Below are 20,152 nucleotides of genomic sequence, written 5' to 3' on the forward strand. Positions count from 1 at the left end.
CACAGGCAGGGAAGAATGCTGATAAGAAGTAGCTAGCCAGTAGGATACTAGGAGGCATTTATGACACTAACAATGGCAGTGTTGTGATCTTCAAAGATTAATATGATGATGTAATACACAGGTTCTTTGGTAATTTTATACCTGAGGGCCCGCCTGCTCCCAAAGGTTGCTGCCTGCTTGACGAGGTCATCTGAGGGGGGCTCTACTCTGGGTGCCGACAATGAGGAAGGCCCAGTTGTCGTGCACGCAGGACAGGGCCTTCTCTGTTGCTGCCCCCGGACTCTGGAATGCTTTCTCGGTGGCCATTCACTCCTCAGTCTCCATTACAGCTTTTAGAAAAAGTGTAAAATCTTGGCTTTTTGCCCAGGCATTTATTTGATTCTCTGTTGCTGCTCTTTATAGTCTGTATTGCTTTTATGCTCTTGTTTTAAATTTTTAATCAGATTTGTTTAATATTTTTTTCACTTAATATTTTAATTGTGTCTTTTTTACCATCTTGTGTTTAAATTTTTGCTGTAAACCACCTTGGGATTGCTTTAATGAAAGGTGGTATACAAATTTAACAATAAATAAATAAATAAATAATTGCTGATCGTGCTGAACCTGTTTCAATCTGTATATAACCCCCCGGCAGCCATTCTTGTGGGCTGCCCTGAGCTGGAAACTATTCCCAGGGTTGCTTTTTTCTCTGCAGAGACAAAAATAAAGCTTTGAAAACAGTCTCTGACTGGTGAGTTCAATTGGGCTAGCACATCAGGCTAATTCCCATTTTTTACAGTATCACACTGGCTGAGCAAGGACAGGGCTTGTTTTCTGTCAACTATCCTTGGTTAAAATTGTGGGCCCATGGGGGGAAAGGAAGGACACACACAACTAACTAGTAATTGCTTTAATATTTATCTTTATAATTAATTTTACTGCAATAATCAATGCACGAAAAATTGACTTCAAACCCCTCCCCCACATCGTCATGGTTGCTTGGACCCTACCTCTGCCTCTCTGAATCCTGGACCCCTGCCTCTCCGAAGAGAGGACCGCCTCTCCCCTATATAATATTACTTTTGTTTTATCACTTTCAAACAGTCAGGCATTTCCATGTTCTTGACGCGCCATGAGTCCCAGAGGAGACACATGACCAGGGTTCCCTCCAAGGTGTGCACGGACAATTTTGTAAATGTCCACTCAGGTAATTTTAGATCCTGCTCAGGTTGAATCAGGAAGGCCCCACTCTGAGTGCACGTGCAAACACATTGCCTTGATACTGCCTCCCAGAACAAAACTCATCCCACAATCCACACGCTAATTAAAATTAAATAGAGGGAACACTGCTTGACATGACCCAACCCCATCACTGCACACAATGCCACAATAATAAGCACTATATGGGGTGTTGTCCGGTGGACAAGGCCTCCACGGGAGTTAGGTGTGCGTGTGAGCCTTTCACGTTGCTAGAAGAGAGTCCCACAAGCAGACCAGCTCTCCCTCCTGTACCCACCCCCAGCGTTGCTCTGACGTGGCTGGCGACTTGCTGAACTAAACTTGGCGTCCTGAGAATGCCAGAGAAGTCTGCAGATCTCATCTATTCTGAGAACAAACCCAGGTCTCCTTTTAGCTTGGTGGGAGGAACTTGAGCTTTTAGGAGCAAAGGGGGGGAATCCCAGCAGTTGCTCACAAAGACCAGAGAGTTAGGAAGGCGCCTCCAGCCTAGACGCTGGACCAAACTCTCCTGCTTTTACAGTGACCTGAAAGATCTGTGCAGCTCCCCATCTCAGGATGGTGGGGGTCCCAGGAATCTCGCCTACCCTGCTGATTCTTGTCACCATCTGTATTCATGGAGTCCTGCTTCAGTCACCGCCAAGGACAGGGGAGCAAAGAAAGCCGTTCTTTGAAAGGTTTAGAAGACTTGAAGAGCAGGTGAGCCTTGGAACTGATGGCATTTCCTCTCTGAGTAGAGCTAGCTTTCCAAACTGGCCCACTGATTATGTCAACAATCAATCAATCAATCTTTATTATGGTCATCGACCAGCATAAAGTACAAGACAAGGATGATTTCAAGCATTAAGGAGGTTGGGGGCAGGGGACAGAATAGGCATAAAAGGTATAAGGGATAAAAACTGAAAAACTGCAAATACTAGACTGGATAAAATTGTAAAATTATAGAAATATAAAGGCTGCAAAAACTATATTGATTGTAAACAGTAAACGTACAGGGCCATAACAACGCCAAAGGCATAGGAAGCATAAAAGGCATAAGTGATAAATCTGCTAAACAGCAAATCCTAGACTATTGAGCTATAAAATTGTAGACGTCTAAAAACTGTAAAAGCGGGTCGACATGTCAGGAAGAAGAGAGATCTGTATACTGTTGATTCATGGCCAGGTGGATCAACAAGAAGTCCAGTCTTCTGGACTCTAGATGGGAGTTTGGCAAATGACCATCATCAGCTTCTTGGGGAAATCTAGCAGGAGCTGAAGTGAAATTTTTAATCAGCTGAAAACCCTTTCCAAAGCTAAAATTAAAATTTGGGAATTCTAAAAACACACACATATTGGTTTTAGAAAGGCTTTGGATTAAACTCAGGTTTTGTCCTAGCAAGATGCATGGCATGAAATGCCATCCAAGTCTGTGTTCCACTCCAAATACTGACAATTCACTCCAAAATACAAAATGTGATATTTTCATTTGATATCATGCAAAGCTTCATGTTGTCTTGACCTTTTCCTGCCAACAGATATGGTCCCACTAAAGGGCGTTACCAGACTTCTTTGGGGTGGCCTTTTTTCTGTCTGCGTTGTCAGCATTGTTCTTTCGGGATCGTCCTCCTGAAACTGGGTCCTTAAGATCGCAGATCTTTCTCAGCTTTCTTTTTGCATTTCCATCTAGTAACACAAGGTGTCACTGCTAAGCTCAGCAGTCTGGATTTTATTCTATCCTTTTCTGATCTTAGTAGTATTTGCCTTTAATACAAAATCTTTGCCCAATTGCAGTTTCTTGACAGCTGTGACAAATGAAGTATTTCAGTCCCTTATGTCTGACAGATTTACTGGTGGAATCAACAGAGCAATTGCTCTGCATCTCTTTCTCTGTCCAGCAGATCTCCTGCTTACCATGCAGATCCCAAGGCTGGTCTCCAGTTAAAAGGATCTCAGGGCTGGAAAAGACTCTTTCTGCCTGAGATCTGAGAAAACTAGAATGGCAGTGACCTCAGTTGTCTGCCCAGCAACGGGCTATAATGGGCAATGATAAATAAAGCCATGGAACATTTTAAGAGAGAGTCATCTTCTCTAGAGGGAACATCTTGGGTGTCCCAATATGCAGAAGTCCTGAAGGAAGACGCTGCCCACCCGGGTTCTTTCCCCCTTCCTTCAGACAGAGCAAATAGCAGTGGTACAGATCCTGCGGTGGGTGTGAAGGCTTGTTGCTTTGTTTAAGGAGACTTTTTTTTGGCAATAATTCTGAGGCTGCCTCTATGTATCCTTCATATATAGTGGGATCAGCGGCTGGCCATGAGCGAATCTGGATGCCACCTGCAGGCCAGTTGCCATGACTCACAGAAGCACAGCTTTTGGCAGCTCTTTAAGACCCAAGGGACAGGAGTCCTGTTTCTCCTGAAAAGTTTGCAGGAGCTGCTGGAATTGTGATATTGAATGCCCCTGTCAGAAGCCGTTTTAGCAAAGCGTAGCCATGATCTTCTGGCTATATCAATATAGCTCATGAATGCACATATGAAAGCTACAAACAACACACCAACAGGATTTGTACCTGACTCAACAAAAGCTACATAAAACAAAGCAAAGATCAGGAGTCTCATATACTAACCATTTATATGTATTATCTAAAGAACCATGTTCATATATATCAGGAATTCTCAATGTTGGGTTACCAGATGTTACTGGACTTCAACTCCCATAATCCCCAGCCAAAGGCCACTGGGGCAGGGGATTATGGGAGTTGAAGTCCAATAACATCTGGAGCCCCAACGTTGAAAACCCTATATATATATACTCTTCAAAGTTCAAAGAGGCTTGGAAATATACTGTAAAATCTGATAATCTAGTTCACACAATGTCACAAAGGCTTAACACAACATATCTTTAGGAACATAGGAAGCTGCCATATACTGAGTCAGACCATTGGTCTATCTAGCTCAGTATTGTCTGCACGGACTGGCAGCGGCTTCTCCAAGGTTGCAGGCAGGAATTTCTCTCAGCCCTATCTTGGAGATGCCAGGGAGGGAACTTGGAACCTTCTGCCTCCACACCCCCTGGGGGCCCCCAAATCCTCTTTAGTCTGTCCTAGGTGTTGTGGTTCATACCAGGGATTGAAACTGGGACCTTCTGCATGCAAAGCCGGGGTTCTGCCACTAAGATATATATGGGCCCATACAAAGTTGTCGCAAATTGAGTCAGAGCATTAGTCCATCTAACCCAGCGTTGTTAATGATGCTAATTTACATGCATTTGGCACTTGTCCAGAGTGTTCCAAGTCATGTGTTCACAAATGCCCTCTGTCCCTTCTCCTGTAAGGGCTGTTTGAATGCCTAGCCGCTGTTTTTCCAATTGGCTTCCTTGTCCTTCTTCTTCCCACCCAGTTCCGTCGGTTTCAGGAGGTCACCCTGATGCGCCTCCAGGAGATCGCCGGGAACTACAACATCTCCTACAACATCGACGCCCGGTTTGAGCACCTGCTAAGCCGGCATGGCACTCTGGAGTCTGCTGCCAACGAGACTCACGCAGCAACAGCCGAGGAGCTGGACCACTTGAAAACCTGGATGCGGAAACTGCAAAATAAGACCAAGAAGATAGACCTGAGGGTCGTGGCCCTGGAAGAATCCTCACGTGAGAAGATCCGAGAAAGCTCCGCGGAGAAGCAGCAGCAGAGCGCGCTCCTGTCCAGTTTGACCCAAGAAGCCTCCGACCATAAAGAGGATGCTCAGGCCCTGCGTGCCAGCCAGGCAACCCTGCAGAAAGCCCTGGAGAGCCTCCAAGATGCCCTGAAAAGCCAGGGCACCAAGCTGGACCAGCTGGAGCAGCTGCTGAAGAGTCCTGTGCAGAATGAGGTCCTCCTGCCCGCCCCTCTGGCTGCTGCTCATCTCCTGAGCCAGCCTCCCCAAGAGAAGGCCCCAGAGGCCGCTGGTGGACAGAATCCGACCCGGAAGAAGCTGCGGGTCAAGCATCAGCAAGGGAAGAAGCTGCAGCAGGAGAGCAGCCGGCTCGTGGCCCAGTCCCAGCGGAGAGGGCTGCAGAGCGGATCCCTGCCGGGGCAGATGGTGCCCCAGCAGGAGACTGGACCAGAGACTGGGCCATCTCCACCGGAGCCACAGGCGCTCAGGCAGCAGCACTCAGTCATGGACAAAGCCTCGGAGGAGCAGGAGGGGGCCCAAGTTCCCCGGAAGCCGGGGACAAGTAGGTCACGATGGGTTGGTGCGCTGAAACCGGGTGGGGTGCCTCTGTGTGTGTCCCCCCCAAGAGGGCTGACCAGCTGGTGGCTGCTTGGAGGTGTGTTGCACAGAGTTGCCTCGCCACCTGCCAAGGGGAGAGAACTCTTGGGCTTGGAAACGCCCTTGCCAGCATGGCACAAAAAGGGAAGAAGAACATGCATTCTCCGTCCCACAGCGATCGTTTCACTCCCTTCTTAGGAACATAAGAAGCTGCCTTCTACCGAGTCAGACTGTTGGTCCATCTAGCTCAGTATTGTCTACCCAGACTCAGACCGGCAGCAGCTTCTCCAAGCAAGGTTACAGGCAGGAGTCTCTTTCAGACTTACCTCGGAGATGCCAGGGAGGGAACATGGAACCTAGATGCTCTTCCCAGAGCGGCTCCATCCCCTCGGGGGAATATCTTACCGTGCTCACATTTCTAATCTCCCATTCATATGCAAACCAGGGCAGTCTCTGCTTAGCAAAAGGGATTATTCATGCTTACCACAAGACCCACTCTCCTTCCTTCTTAGGAGCATAGGAAGCTGCCTAATACTGAATCAGAACATTGGTCCATCTTGCTCAGTCTTTTCTACACAGACTGGCAGCAGCTTCTCCAAGGTTGCAGGCAGGAGTCTCTCTCAGCCCTGTCTGGTGATGCCAAGGAGGGACCTTGGAACCTTCTGCATGCAAGCAGGCAGGTGCTCTTCCCAGAGTGGCCCCATCCCCTAAGGGCAAGATCTTACATGTAGTCTCCCAGCCAAATGCAGATCAGGTTTGACCCTGCTTAGCAAAGAGGACAAGTCATGCTTGCTACCACAAGACCAGCTCTCCTACTTTTTCCTGTGGAAAGCAATAAGCAGACTGGGTCAAGGAATGCAGAAATCCAATAGAGCTGCCTTATCTTAAGAACATAAGACAAGCTCTGCTGGATCAGGCCCAAGGCTTATCTAGTCCAGCATACTGCTCAAGGGTGTAGTTATAATTGAGTGGATGGGTTCAGACCGCCCACCCCCAGCTCCTGAGGTCCCCCCAGCTCCACCCCTCCCTATCTTCTTCATTATCTCCCTAAGTTCAAGGGGTCCCCAGAGAGAGGGGTGAACACAGGCCCCCTCTCCCCTAGCTGTGCCCCGATCCTTCTTCATACAGTGGCCCACCAGATGCCTCTGAGAGGCCCACAGGCAAGAGCTGAGGGCATGCCCTCTCTCCTGCTGTTGCTCCCCTGCAACTGATATTTAGGAGCATTTTGCTTCTGAGGCTAGAGGCGGCTTATATAGCCACCAGACTAGTAGCCGTTGATAGACCTGTCCTCCATGAATTTATCTAAACCCCTCTTAAAGCCCTCCAGGCTGTTGGCTGTCACCACATCTGGTGGCAGAGAATTCCATAGGTTGTTTATATGTTGTGTGAAAAAAGTCGGTTCCTTTTGTCGGTCCTAAATTCCTTGGCAATCCGTTTCATGGGATGACCCCTGGTCTAGTGCTATGCGAGAGAAGGAGAAACATTTCCCTCTCGGACCATCTTATGACAAACCATGGGTTTCTGTAGCCCGAGAGCATCTTTCCCAGGTTCCTGAGACTGTTTTTAAATGGAGATGTTGCTAATCTGGGGCTTTCTGCATGCAAAACAGGGGCTTGACCCTTCCTGAAGTAAAGTGGCCATGCGGCTGCTTTGCTGCAGATTTGCAGGATCTGCTTTGCTGCAGGTTGGGTGCTCATTTGTCCCCACACCCATTTCACATCCTCTGGGGCCTTCTGCCCTCGAAGCGGGAGCGGGGGGACTCTGCCACAGAACCCCTTTATGCCATCATCTCCTGCTGCTTGAACTTGTGAGGATGACCGGACCATCTCTTTCTCCCTCTCTCTTCTTCCACAGTCTGCAACGTGGGCGCCATGCTGGTCTTCCCCAATGCTTCCACGGAGAACTTTGCCACCTTCAAGCCTGGCTTCCCCACCGGCCTGCTTGAGCTGAGCCTCTGCAGTTGGGTGAGCACCAACGCCAGCTACCTGGGCACCATCCTATCCTATGCCACCGAGGAGAACGACAACAAACTGGTGCTGCACGGCCGGGACGCCGCCCCCAGGAATGCCATCCACTTCGTCATCGGCGACCCCGCCTTCCGGGAGCTGCCGGTGGGACGCCTACTGGATGGCCGGTGGCACCACATGTGCGTCATCTGGTCTTCCATCCAAGGGCGATACTGGTTCTACGTGGACCGAAGGCTGGCTTCCATGGGCTCCAGGTTCCAGAAGGGCTATGAGATCCCCCCCAGGGGGTCTCTCATCCTGGGTCAGGAGCAAGACACGATTGGCGGGGGATTTGAAACGTCGGAAGCGTTTGTGGGGCTCCTTGCCGGCTTCGCCGTGTGGGATCGCGCCTTGTCGCCGGGGGAAGTCTCCGGCATTGCCACCGGAAAAGGCTTGCCCCGAGGCCCAGTCCTCACGCTGGCCAACATCTCCGTTCTGAACGGATCCGTGCAGAAGGTGGACTGTACTTGCCTGGAGCACTGTCTGTAAATCTGCCCAAGGAATGTCCATGTACCCGTGGTTCATAGGCGACGAGAATAAGCTCAAGCGACCTCTTCTGGAATACAGCCCCGGCAAAGATCCGGCTGAGGCCACCCTAGACTTGTGCACAGGAGGTGGGGAGACGGGGACTCTTCACCCTTGACCTTCCTGCCCCTCTGCGGCGGTTCGGCTCTCTGTCCCAGCATCCCCTGCCTGCAGCATCGACGTGGCATTTCCTTGTCCACCCCTTGTGTATTGGGGATGGCCGCCAAATAGACGCCAGCTGCAGATGACATTTCCAGACCTGCCATTTTTGTAAGGGATTTTTTTTGTTGTTGTTGTTTAAGGTATTATTTAATATGAGGGACTGCAAAGGCCATCCTGGAAAACATGTATGGATCCATTCCCTCCAGCTTGACCCTTGCCCTTCTCTTTCCACTCTTCAGCCCGTCCCTGGTCGCCTGCTTTGTGTTCCTTAAGCCCACGCCAGCTCCTCCACAAACCCCAAACTGTGATTAACATCCCGCTGTATGGTATGAAGTGTAATACATATTGGAGAGACCCATTGTATTCTCTTATTCTGTTCTAAAAAGCAATGTGGTTCTGAGTTGCCCTTGGGAGGCCTGTGGACATCACGCACCTACGGGACAAAGAAAAGCCCCATTCACACGCCCAGCCCTTTCTCAAGATCTGTGAGAAGGGCTTGACTCAGCATATGGCAGTGTCCTATGTTCCTAAAGCAGCAGCCAGCGTAGGGTAGTGGTTAGAGTGCCGGACTAGGACCGAGGAGACCCGAGTTCAAATCCGCCTTCAGCCACGAGACTTGCTGGGTGACTCTGGGCCAGTCACTTCTCTCTCAGCCTAACCTACTTCACAGGGTTGTGGTGAGGAGAAACCTAAGTATGTGATGATGGGAATAGTGGGAGAGAGAGGTTTCTCCCTCTCATCATTCATTCTAAAACTCTGGTCACTCAGTGAAATTCTGGCAATGAAACTGATTGCTGGGAGGTGGACAAGAGAAAGGGCTTCTTCACACAATGCAGGATGGATGGATGGAACTCATTGCCACAAGATGCAGTGATGGCCACCAGTCCGTCTGGGCAACTGGCTGCCGTCCTTCCTCTTGGCTGCCTCCTGGATCTGCCGGCTTTGCTTCCTTAGACTACTCGCCAGGCTGCTCTCTTGCCAAGTCTGCTAGGAAAGAGACGATCACATTCAGCCCTGACCTATGCTAACGGAGTGGTCTCAGGGGCTGCCTCTAACCAGCTCATGTGTCTGGGAAGAACCTGGTCAGGATGGAACGTCCAGTGACAGGGATGAGCCAGAAGGACCATGACCTTGAGTCACTTGCTTATTCCATTTATTTACTTATATGCGAATAACTCCCTGGCAGTTGATAGTCAGGCGAGGCAGGGCTGTAGCTCGGTGCATGCAGAAGGCCCCGGGTTCAATCCCTGGCAGGAGCTCCAGGCAGGGCTGAGAAAGACCCTTCACTCTACTAGAGACAAAGAGTCTGGAGAGCGGCTGCTAGTCGGTGTACTTGACCCTGCCTCAGGTGGGCCAGTGGTCTGACCCAGTAGAAGGCAACTTCCGATGTGTATCATGTATAACTCAGTGGTCGAGTACCTGTTTTGCATGCAGAAGGTCACAGGTTCAATCTCTGGCAGTATCTCCAGTTCAAAGGATCAGGTGATGGGACAGACCTCCCGCTGCCTGCAACATTGGGCCACGGCTGCCAATCCGAGCAGAGAATTCTGGGCCAGATGGACACACACTTAAGAACAGCATGGGTCACCAAGTGGGAGCCCAGTTTTCATTGAAGCAGTGGTGCTGGGGAAGGGGGTGTTTGATTCCCCCCCTCCCCAACCTGGCGTGGTGCCATTTTCCTGTTTTAAATTGCCCTCCTTCCTGGGAATTGTATTTGTCTGATTAGTGTTACAAGTTAGTGTTGGGTTACAGTAAGAGTGGGCGTCTTTGTGTGCATGGAGGCAGTTCCATTGCAACCAGGGAAAGTTTATGTGGCTGGCTGGTCCTACCTTCGTCTCTTCACAGGCAGACGTTAGGACCAAGCTTAGGATTTGGTTGACATCCAGAAAACTGTCCAGTGAGAAAGTCCCACCGGTAAAGCTCCGGTCCAGTCTAATAAAAGCAGAAGGGCCTCTGCAGGTGGAAACTTTGGCCAATCAACTTGAAAAGGGATACCTGGACTGAGATGCTCTCAGGCTACCCAAACCAATGGTCTGACACGAACATTTAAAAGCCTGGCGTGTAAACACAAACAGAGGGTTCAAGCAGGCTTGGAGGTCAGACAGAGAGTTCCTCTGAAGGCAGCCCAGCAAGGAGAACAGATAGAGAGCTAGTCACTAGGAAGGCTGGGGACAAGCAGGTTGGCTCTGCCCAAAAGACCTTAAAAAGAGCAAAGTGTCAGGTCTGAGCACCTCCCCTTCGTCCAGCACCTTCAGGAAGCTTAGTAGCAGAGGGAGCAGCTGGCCAGAGAAAATACTCTGACTTAAAGGAGCCTGATAGTTAAGGGGTTAACTGGTCAGCAACAGCGTGGCGGGAGGACCAGGAACATAGGAAGCTGCCATAGACTGAGTCAGACCCTTGGTCCATCTATCTCAGTATTGTCTACACAGACTGGCAGCGGCTTCTCCAAGGTTGCAGGCAGGAATCTCTCTCAGCCTTTTCTTGGAGATGTTGCCAGGGAGGGAACCTGGAACCTTCTGCTCTTCCTAGACTGGCTCCATCCCCTAAGAGGAATATCTTAAAGTGCTCACACATCAAGTCTCCCATTCAGATGCAACCAGGCAGGGCTGCCCTTAGGGCATGGCAAGCAGGGCGATGGCCCTGGGCCCCACTGTTTTAACCCCCATTAGAATTAACTGGAAGGGGGCCCCACACTGGCTGATCTGCCTTGGGCCTCACACCCTGCCAGGGCTCTCTAAGGACAGCCCTGCAACCAAGGCACAAGTTGTAAGGAGGGGATAAGTCGTGCTTGCTACCAGGCCAGGGATGCTGGGAGTTGGAGTTCATCAACATCTGGCAGACTCCCACCTTAAAAACCACTGAGCTAGACAGTTGCCGCAGAATTCTCAGGACACAACATGCTAAGGTCTTGCCACTAGGGAAGAAGGCTCTGAAAGGAATAAAGCCAAATAAAATAAAAAAAAGCAGAAGGAAGTGCAGAGCTGGTTCAGCAGCCCTTCTCTCCCCCCCACGCCCCCACCACTCCCCAGCTTGGTGGGAAAAGAACTGAGCTTGTTCCTGTGATTAATTCCTCTGCATTCATTTGGTCTATTATTCAGACTGAGAATTTCTGTGTGTGCTGCGGAGGCAGTTCTATTGTAACCAGAGAAGGGACTGTTGACTTGGCTGGCTTGTTCTACCTTTGTCTCTTTACAGGCAGATAGAGAGATAAATTTTATTTCAGTCATTGACCAGTAAAAGAGTACAGTTACATAGACTCAGAACAAATTTTACAGACAATATAACAAAACTTAGCCATTCTGCAAATAATCTCTTTATTGGTGTTTGCTAATAAAAAAATTTCAATAAAAGTCATCAGGATATCTAGGAAGGTTTTCCAATAGAGGGGAAATTAATCTTAAACGAAGATCCTTATAGAAAACACAATATAGGATAACATGTGAAATGGTTTCTATGGCCCCAGTGCCACATGGACACAGTCAGGAGAAAAAAGATATCCCTCCAAACCCGCATTAAGATGCGCTAAAGTAAGGGCACGCCTAAATTTCGGCAGAGATACCTCACTTCTGCTGGTTTAAAGTTGAGATTACAAGTTTGGACCAAGCTTAGGAATTTGGGTGGCATCCAAAACTGTCCAATGAGAAAGTCCCACAGGTAAAGCTCCCGTGCAGTCAGATAAAAGCAGAAGGAACTCTGCAGGTGGGGGCTTCAGCTAATCGGTGTAAAAAGTGACGGGTGGGCTGGGATTGGCTGAGCCGACAACATTCCAGGGAATAGATAAGAAAGAGGGTCCAAGCAGTAAGGGGGCCCACTTACTCCCAGGTAAACGTGCGTAGGATTGCAGCCTTCCTTCCAAGTAAGCATGCTTGCCAGTCATGAATTTAGATTGTGAGCCCATTGAGATGGCCAGGGACCCATCTTTATTTATTTCTTCATTTCTCTGTGTAAACCGCTTTGGGAACTTTTGTTGAAAAGCGGTATATAATTACTCTTCGTCGTCGGCACGAATCACTCGTTTTAACTCGATCCCAGATCTGGGATAGTGAGGTGATAAACCAGCCACATCTTTCTGGTTTTCCCTGATCGAGAGGAAACGATAAAAACAACCATAAAGCAAAAAATATATAAGTAGATGCATTACAAACAACCACCACCCTGAAACAATAAATAAGTCCAAATGACAAAATCCGATCAACAATTAAAGCAAATTAAAAAAACAACGTGAAAGAAGAGTAACATATAAAACCCAGAATAAAAATTAAATCACACGCACGTAACAGTTAAAAAAAAGGGGGGGGGGAAATATACGTATGGAAAACAAAAAGGATGAAAAAGGTGCTCATGTGCGGAGCCGGGCAAGAGAGCCGGCACTACAATTCCCATGATGCTGCAGGGAATGGGCGGGTGGGTCACGTGTCGCCAGCTGCAGGCGGGTCACATGACCAGTAACTCGGACCCCCCGGGCTTCTGTCTCCGCGGCGGGTCGGGCCAGCGATGGCGAACGTGGCCAAGAAAGTGTCGTGGTCCGGCCGGGAAAGAGAGCCGGAGGGCCAAGACGAGACCACGCCGCTGCTCAACGGCACGGGAGGAGCCGCCACGCCCCGACAGGTAAGGCACAGACTGGGGCGGGAGTGGAGCCTCCGAGGGCAGAAGTACTCTACCCCTGAGGGCCCTCACGCGGGGCTTGGGTAGTGCCAGAGCTCAGCCCCGCGACGTAGGCAGGGAGAGCCCCTGAGCCTGTGCAGAGTGCACCACCGCTCCTTCCAGTGTTTAAGTAGAGGAAGGGCCCACGCTTATGGGTGCTGTTTCCCTGAGAGTTTGAGCCCTGGTATCTCCCTTGCCTTCCTGCCCTGCTTCTGAGTATCCCACGGGGGGCACGCGAGTGGGCCCTGAGGGGAGCAGGATTGTGGCTTGCATGATCGAGCAGGGCTCTCTTGTTTTTATTTGCTATGATAGCTCAACAGAGCCTCCGTGTATAGCGGCAGTGTAGCTTTGAATACAAGTTGCCAGGGATACGCAGCAGAGGAGAGCTCTGGGGAATCTGGTTGGCCACTCTGGAAAGCAGGATGCTGGGGCTTGCAAAGCAGAGCCAAAGCAGAGCCCCTGTTTTGCATGCAGAAGGTCCCAGGTTCAATCCCTGACACCATGGGGGAGGGGAATGTGAAAGACAATACTCTGCTTTCAACCTTGGGGAGTTGCTGCCAGTCATTGCAGACAATACTGAGCTAGTTGGCCCAGAGGTCTGACTCCATAAGGCAGCTTGCTATGTGCTCAAAAACAATATAAGAGCAGCTGATGGAAAAATATTTATTCTGACCTGTTTTGATGATGATATCTTTTAAAAGGAAACAATAAAATATACACAAAATAAAACCTCTGTACATAGCTGTATATAGAAACTATAAAAATTATAATATCCAGATAATGAAAGGGACAATACCATACAGTATACTCCTTAAAGCACGTGTATTTTAAATTTACCTGAGATCTAGCGACTTGCTTCTTATGGGTGGGATGTACCACTGGATGCTGGTGACACGTGATGTGTGCGCATGTGTGCGCCAGTGCCTGGCATCTAGGCAGGTGGTCATGAGGTGATGTAGCCCAGTTGATTCACTGGAGGACAGGAGAGCAGAGCTGGTTTTGTGGTAGCAAGCAGGACTTGTCCCCTTAGCTAAGCAGGGTCTGCTCTGGTTGCATATGAATGGGAGACTAGGAGTGTGAGCACTGCAAGATATTCCCCTCAGGGGATGGAGTCACTCTGGGAAGAGCAGAAGGTTTCAAGTTCCCTCCCTGGCAGCATCTCCAAGATAAGGCTGAGAGAGTCTCCTGCCTGCAACCTTGAAGAAGCCGCTACCGGTCTGTGAAGATAATACTGAGCTAGATAGACCAATAGTCTGACTCAGTAAATGGCAGTTTCCTATGTTCCAGATGGGGCCTAGTAGCTGGTTGCAGGATTTGCACTGGATGCACTGCCTCTCTTAACACTTCTACAACCCCTCGGTGTGAGCTTGGCCTTGGGGGTTTCATCCTGCCAAGCAATTAGGATTTGTCCACATGTTGGGTGCAGCATACAAGTCAAAGCACAAACAGCAGCATTCCTAATCTAAAAGCACAAACTGGTGAAAAAGAAATAAAACGCCAGCATAAAAACAAATAGAAGCATTTGCCTCCAAAGGCTGCTGGTGCGTCAGAAAGCCTTTGCTGTTGACAGGGCTTGGGTCAGGATCTAGCAGGGCTGGGGGGTGTCATTTTATGCAGAAGGGAGGAGGGGGTCAACCTCTTTGCAGCCTTCCAGTGAGAAGGTTTTCACTGTGCACCTTCCAGGGACCAGCCTCTCGCTGAAACTCGTGCAGCATTCTCCAGGAGCAGTTTGCCGTTTCCCCAGACTGTTGAAACTACAAACACAGAGACTTTACGCTCAACAATCATTTGATCGTTTTTCAATCTTGCTCTCAATCCAAAGCAGGTTGGCTGTTCTGGGCTGCCTGAGGCCAGCCCTGGTTCCTGGCTCCCTGTTGATGCGTCTTTGCCATCCCAAATCATATACCATCCTCCTCCCTAAGCTGGGAGACTCCTCTCCCCCCCCCCAAAAAAAGTGTGCTGTTTCGGTTCCCTGTTTGGGTTGTTTTTGTGACCAACACTGCATTGAATAAGGAACAAGGAACCAACTTGGAGCTGCTGCGTTTGACCCAGAAATGTGAAATTCCTGTAGCAGGATTCCTGATTCCGGTAAATCAGCAGGAAGTTTGCAGTGGGTTCACGGCTGCATGGAGAAGTTGCCGGGTAGTTTGGCTCTTGCTTGCATTCCAGAGCGGGGCTTGACTCCTCTTTCCAGGACTTGGCAGCTAACAAGAACTGGAGTGGCCTCTGTGTAGAAACTGATGGCTCAGACCCATGCCTGTCCCTTTTCTTTGCCCGCAGCAAGTTCTGACTTGTGAAATCACCTGGGGCCATTATGCAGCCTGTTGTAGATGGTTGCATGAGAGAGAGAGAGAGGAAAACTTGGAATTGTGCTAAAATTCTCTCTTTCCTGGCCATGGGCTGTAATAAAGCATTCATTCACTCACCACACCGCTTTGTCTCGATTTAAAACAGTGTCTGCTGCTTAACTCTTAAAATAATATCCAAGGTGGAGTGCAGAAATGAAACCTGCATCGACAGCGAAATAAGCAGGACTGCCGATATCCTAAAACATAAAGTTAAAAAGGGGAACAAATACACGCAGAACTTAAAGAATATCATATTATTTTTTATATTCTGCTTTTCAACAGAAAAGTTATCAAGGCGGTTTACAAAGAAAAAAGAGAAATAGGAAGAGGAAGATTCCTTGTCCCCAAAGGGCTCGCATTCTTAAAAAGAAATGCAAGGGAGACTCTTGTCTCCAGCAAGAGCCACTGGAGGTGGGGGTCTGCTGGGGCTGAATAGGGACACCTAAGAAGATGGTAAAAGCCTCTTGTTAAGATCCTTGGCAGCCAAGTAGGCTCTGACTTGTCTTGCAAGAGAAAAACATGCTTCTCCATCAACAGGTGCTGCTGCTGTTAAGGTCCCTTCCCTTCATGCTATCTGTCTTTGAGCAGAATGCAAAACTGTTACATGACATGGGTGGGGAGGGGAGGGGGGCCTCTGTGCCTTGCATGTGGGGAGGGGGGCCTCTGTGCCTTGCATGTGGAGGTCTACTGGCAAGCTCTTTCCCAGGGCTCAAAGGTCACCTCTGTTGGCCCTTTTGGGGAGGGGGGACTGTAACAGTGCTGAGGAGCATTCACTGGCGGAGGCCTGCCAAGAGGAAGTGAGCCAGCCTCTCACGCTGTCCTGAAACTCCAGGCTTGTGTATGAGGGTTGTGAAATGAGGAAGGCCTCCTTTCGGTCTCCTCCTGCCCCTGCTCAGAAGCTCAGATCAGGCTTCTCCAAGGTTGCAGCAGGCAGGAGTCTCTCTCAACCCCATCTTGGAGATGCCAGGGAGGGAACTTGGAGGCTTCTGCACACCAGCATACAGATGCTGTTCTCAGAGCAGCCCCATTCCCTAGGGGGAATATCTTCCAGTGCTCACACATGTAGTCTCCCATTCATATGCAACCAGGGTGGACCCTGCTCAGCTAAGGGGACAAGTCATGCATGCTACTGCAAGACCAGCTCTCTTTCTGGGACCCTCCACTTTTTCTCCCTGCTAATGTTGTGTCTCGGAACTGGGATATTTCTGGAGAGCACCCCACTCCAGAGGGGAGGCGGCTTGCTAACCTAACAGTACAGCATGTCTGTTTCTTGTCCCGTCAGCTGACCCCATCCTCCTCTTCCTCGCGCCTTGTACGCCTGAGCAATGTGGATCTTGACGATGTCTGTGAACCGGTAAGCAAGTGACCGAGGTTTTGGCAGGGGCAGGGTGGGAGTCAAGAGGGCATTCTGGCTGCATGGCCATCAGAAAATGCCCTTGGTGGGCATTTCACCCCAAGGCTGATGTCTGAGCCATGCCCCTTAAGGCTTGAACATGGCTGGGTATGTGGCACTAACTGTCTCCTGATTGTATCCCACAGGAAACGGACGATTCTTGGCCCCATCCCAACGAGATCCCTCACAATGAGAAATTCCTCTCTCTCAAATATGAGGTGAGCTCCCAGCTTGATACCTTAACTGGGGAGGACCTTAGGGCCAGATTACCTCAAGGACCATCTTCTCCCGCTTGTATCTGCCCTATAAAATCTTTTATAGAGGGTCTCTTGCGCAGCTGGCCTCCTTCTGAAGCCCATTTGGCGGGGATACATGAGCAAGCCTTCTTCGTGGCAGCCCCGTCCCTCTGGAACTCCCTGCTACCTGATCTTTGAGTGGCCCCTTCCCTGCCCATTTTTAAACAGAGCCTAACATTTTGGGCAGGTCTTCCCCAATGTTTTGTTTTGCTCCTGCTGCTTAGTAGTTCTACCAGTATTGCTGTTCTGCGTGTTTATATTTTTGTAGTCATCTGCTGCTGTGTTTTAGTTCTATTGTGTGTGTGGAGGTGTTGATGTTTTTGTTCAAAGAAGGCAGAATATAAAATAAACTTGCAATTTGGAAACTCCCCAGCAGGATTGGCTTGTGAAAGCATTGATGGTGGTGCAATCCTGGGAATCTTGCCTCTCGTGGGGGCTGAGGCAAAATGCTCCTTTCCCCTAGCACTAGGCCAACTCTTCCTTCCTATTTTCGGTCTAGGCCTTTCCTCTTCCTTTCCATCCGAGGGAACAGCTAAAATGTGGGGTGGGGGGTTAGTTGTGAAAAAAGGCGACTAAGGGGAGACATGATAGCCTCGAGGCTTATAAAATTATGCATGGTGTGGAGAGAGAACAACATCTTTCTCCCTCTCTCACAGCACTAGAATCGGGGGTCATCCCATGAAATGCATGGCCAGGAAATTACGGACCGACCACTGTACTTTTTCACACAGTGCATGATTAATCTGTGGAAGTCGCTGCCACGGGATGTGGTGTTAGGTTCCAGTCTGGATGGCTTTAGAAGCCGACAGACACATTCATGGAGGACAGGTCTATCAATGGCTTGATGGCTATAGGCTACCTCTAGGTTTGGAGACAGGATGTCTCTGAATACCAGTTGCAGGAGAGTGACAGCGGGAAAGGGGGCAGGCCTTCATCTTCTGCTTGGCAGCTTCCCAGAGGCATCTGGTGGGCCACTGTGCGGAGGAGTGGGATGCTGGACTAGACGGGCCTTGGGCCTGATCCACAGGGCTGCTCTTACATTCTTGCTGTTTGCAGAGCTTGGACTATGACAACTGTGAGAATCAGCTCTTCCTGGAAGAAGAAAGGCGGATCAACCACACGGTGAGTTCCCTTTGTAGCATACCTGGTAAACTTTGGGGTCCTTCCCTGTCTGAGAAAGGCAAGGCTGACCATATTGGCTGTTGTTGGTTTGTTTCATGTGTTTGGATGTGTTCAGCCTCACCTTGGACCAAAAAACATCCCCAGGGGTTGTGTGGTAGCACCCAGGGGTTGTGTGGTAGCACCCAGGGGTTGTGTGGTAGCACCCAGGGGTTGTGTGGTAGCACCCAGGGGTTGTGTGGTAGCACCCAGGGGTTGTGTGGTAGCACCCAGGGGTTGTGTGGTAGCACCCAGGGGTTGTGTGGTAGCACCCAGGGGTTGTGTGGTAGCACCCAGAGGCAAGGCCCAGGTGTGGATTGCCTGCTGTATTGGCATTTAGGTCCCAGGCAAAGATTGTCTTATTTACCCAGCTCTTGCTGGATAATACCTCACCATTTTTCTCCATGGCGTTATTTCTGCAAATGGTGTTATTGTCTGCCTACTTTTATTGGTCTTTTTATTGCTGTCTGTCTTTTGTTGATTTAATGTTTGTTGCCGGTTGCCTTTGGAAGTAGTCTTTGCTGAAAGGCAGGATAAGGTTAAGAATGTTTTAAATAAAAGCAAATCCACCGGGGTAGCATCAGGTGCTCCCAAGACCAAAAAAAGGCCCAGACTAAACAGATAATGAAATCCAAAGCTTTGGGCCCAAATGATGTCAGTTCTGAGCTCAGGGAAAGATGGATTCTGTGCTCCATGTAGTACGAATACGGTAAATATTTATATACTGCTTTTCAACAAAAGTTCCCAAAGCGGCTTACATAAATATAAATAAATAAATAAAATTGCTCCCTTTCCCACAGGAACTCTCAATCTGAATATAAGATAGATGCCAGCAACAGCCACTGGAAGGGTGCTATGCTGGGGATGGATAGGGCCAGTTGCTCTCCCCCTGCTCAATAAGGAGAATTGCCATTTTAAAAAGGTGCCTCTTTGCTCAGTTAGCAAGGGAAGTGGCTGAACAAACGTGCCTCATTGCATTTCTGCAGTTGTTACTCTTTTGTATAACTATTCATTCTGCCTCTGAGGAATTGCAAGACATCATGCAGGATAATAGTTCTTCCTCCAAACCACTGAGAATCTAGATTCTCTAGAACCTTCGTTATGAGGCTAGGCTACAACATCTTGGGACTCTTTACGTTGGAAAAGAGGTAACTAAAGGATCGAGGTGTATAAAATTATGTATGGAGTGGGGAGAGAGGGCAGAGAGAAATTTTTCTCCCTCTCTCACAACACTAGAACCAGAGGTCCCCCATGAAACTGAAGATCGGAAAACTTAGGACCGACAAAAGGAAGTACTTTTTCACACCGTGCATAATTAGTCTATGGAATTCTTTGCCATGGGATGTGGTGACAGCCACCAGCTTGGATGGCTTTAAGCGGGACTTGGATAAATTCATGGAGGGCAGGTCTGTCAGTGGTTACTAGTCTGTTGGCCACCTCCAGCCTCAGAGGCAAGATGCCTCTCAGTACCAGTTGCAGGGGAGCAACAGCAAAGGAGAAGGCATGCTCTCACTTCTCACCTGTGGGAAACAGGATGCTGGACTAGACAGGCCTTGGGCCTGAACCAACAGTGCTGTTCTTATGTTCTTATAGGTGTAAGCAACCTTGGTTCTCCAGCTGTTGCTGAACTAGAACTCCCATCATCCCCAGCCACAGTTTTTTTTGTGGGTGGTGAGAACTGTAATTCAGCAACAGTTGGAGAGTCAAGGTTTCCTACCCCTGCTCTAGAATCTACAGAGTCAGCGTGGTGTAGTGGTTAGAGTGTTGCACTAGGATTGGGAAGTCTTGAGTTCAGATTCCCATTCAGCCAGATTCCCATTCAGCATGCCGCTGATTCTGACCCTTCCTCTACAGGCATTTCAGACAGTGGAGATCCGGCGCTGGTTCATCTGTGCCATGATTGGGATCCTGACCGGCCTGGTTGCCTGCTTCATCGACATTGTGGTGGAATACCTGGCTGGGGTGAAGTACAGAGTGGTGAAGGAGTGTATCCTTTCTTTGAATGCACCCGAACCCATTTCCTTCCTGCCCTGCTTGTGGGCTTCCCGGTAGCATCTGGTTGGCTAATGTGGGGAAAGGGGTGCTGGGTTGAATCGAGTCCAATTAGGCAGGGATTAGACTCCTTCGTGGAGGAGGAGAAGTCTCTCACCGGCTATCGGACATGATGGCCATATGGAAC

General features: G+C 49.4%; 2 protein-coding genes across 3 annotated transcripts in view; both read left to right on the forward strand.

Annotated features, from left to right (window-relative positions):
- The first annotated feature begins 1,773 nt into the window (after window positions 1-1,773).
- On the forward strand, window positions 1,774-8,049 carry PTX4 (pentraxin 4). The gene is made up of 3 exons (XM_053276450.1): window positions 1,774-1,914; window positions 4,593-5,406; window positions 7,296-8,049. Exons 1-3 carry the CDS (start codon window positions 1,774-1,776, stop codon window positions 7,934-7,936), a joined length of 1,596 nt encoding a protein of 531 aa, XP_053132425.1. The 3' UTR covers window positions 7,937-8,049.
- Window positions 8,050-12,552: 4,503 nt separating this feature from the next.
- Window positions 12,553-20,152, forward strand: part of CLCN7 (chloride voltage-gated channel 7) — a 31,803-nt gene continuing 24,203 nt past the window's right edge. Inside the window, exons 1-5 of one of the 2 annotated variants that reach the window (XM_053277078.1) lie at window positions 12,553-12,742; window positions 16,385-16,480; window positions 16,666-16,737; window positions 17,872-17,937; window positions 19,828-19,960. In XM_053277078.1, the coding sequence (XP_053133053.1) occupies window positions 12,629-12,742; window positions 16,385-16,480; window positions 16,666-16,737; window positions 17,872-17,937; window positions 19,828-19,960 (481 nt within the window). In that variant the 5' untranslated portion in view covers window positions 12,553-12,628. The remainder of the gene's footprint in view (window positions 12,743-16,384; window positions 16,481-16,665; window positions 16,738-17,871; window positions 17,938-19,827; window positions 19,961-20,152) is intronic. The other variant, XM_053277079.1, reaches the window with a different exon arrangement.

This window comes from Hemicordylus capensis, chromosome 13, assembly GCF_027244095.1.
Source record: "Hemicordylus capensis ecotype Gifberg chromosome 13, rHemCap1.1.pri, whole genome shotgun sequence".
In the NCBI taxonomy this organism is placed as follows: domain Eukaryota; kingdom Metazoa; phylum Chordata; class Lepidosauria; order Squamata; family Cordylidae; genus Hemicordylus; species Hemicordylus capensis.

Bases quoted from the DNA above. Each gene is read 5' to 3' on its own strand.
- PTX4 (XM_053276450.1), top strand. From the start codon at position 1,774: ATGGTGGGGGTCCCAGGAATCTCGCCTACCCTGCTGATTCTTGTCACC. The intron at 1,915-4,592 runs GTGAGCCTTGGA...CTTCCCACCCAG, and splicing joins TTAGAAGACTTGAAGAGCAG to TTCCGTCGGTTTCAGGAGGT. The intron at 5,407-7,295 runs GTAGGTCACGAT...CTTCTTCCACAG, and splicing joins TCCCCGGAAGCCGGGGACAA to TCTGCAACGTGGGCGCCATG.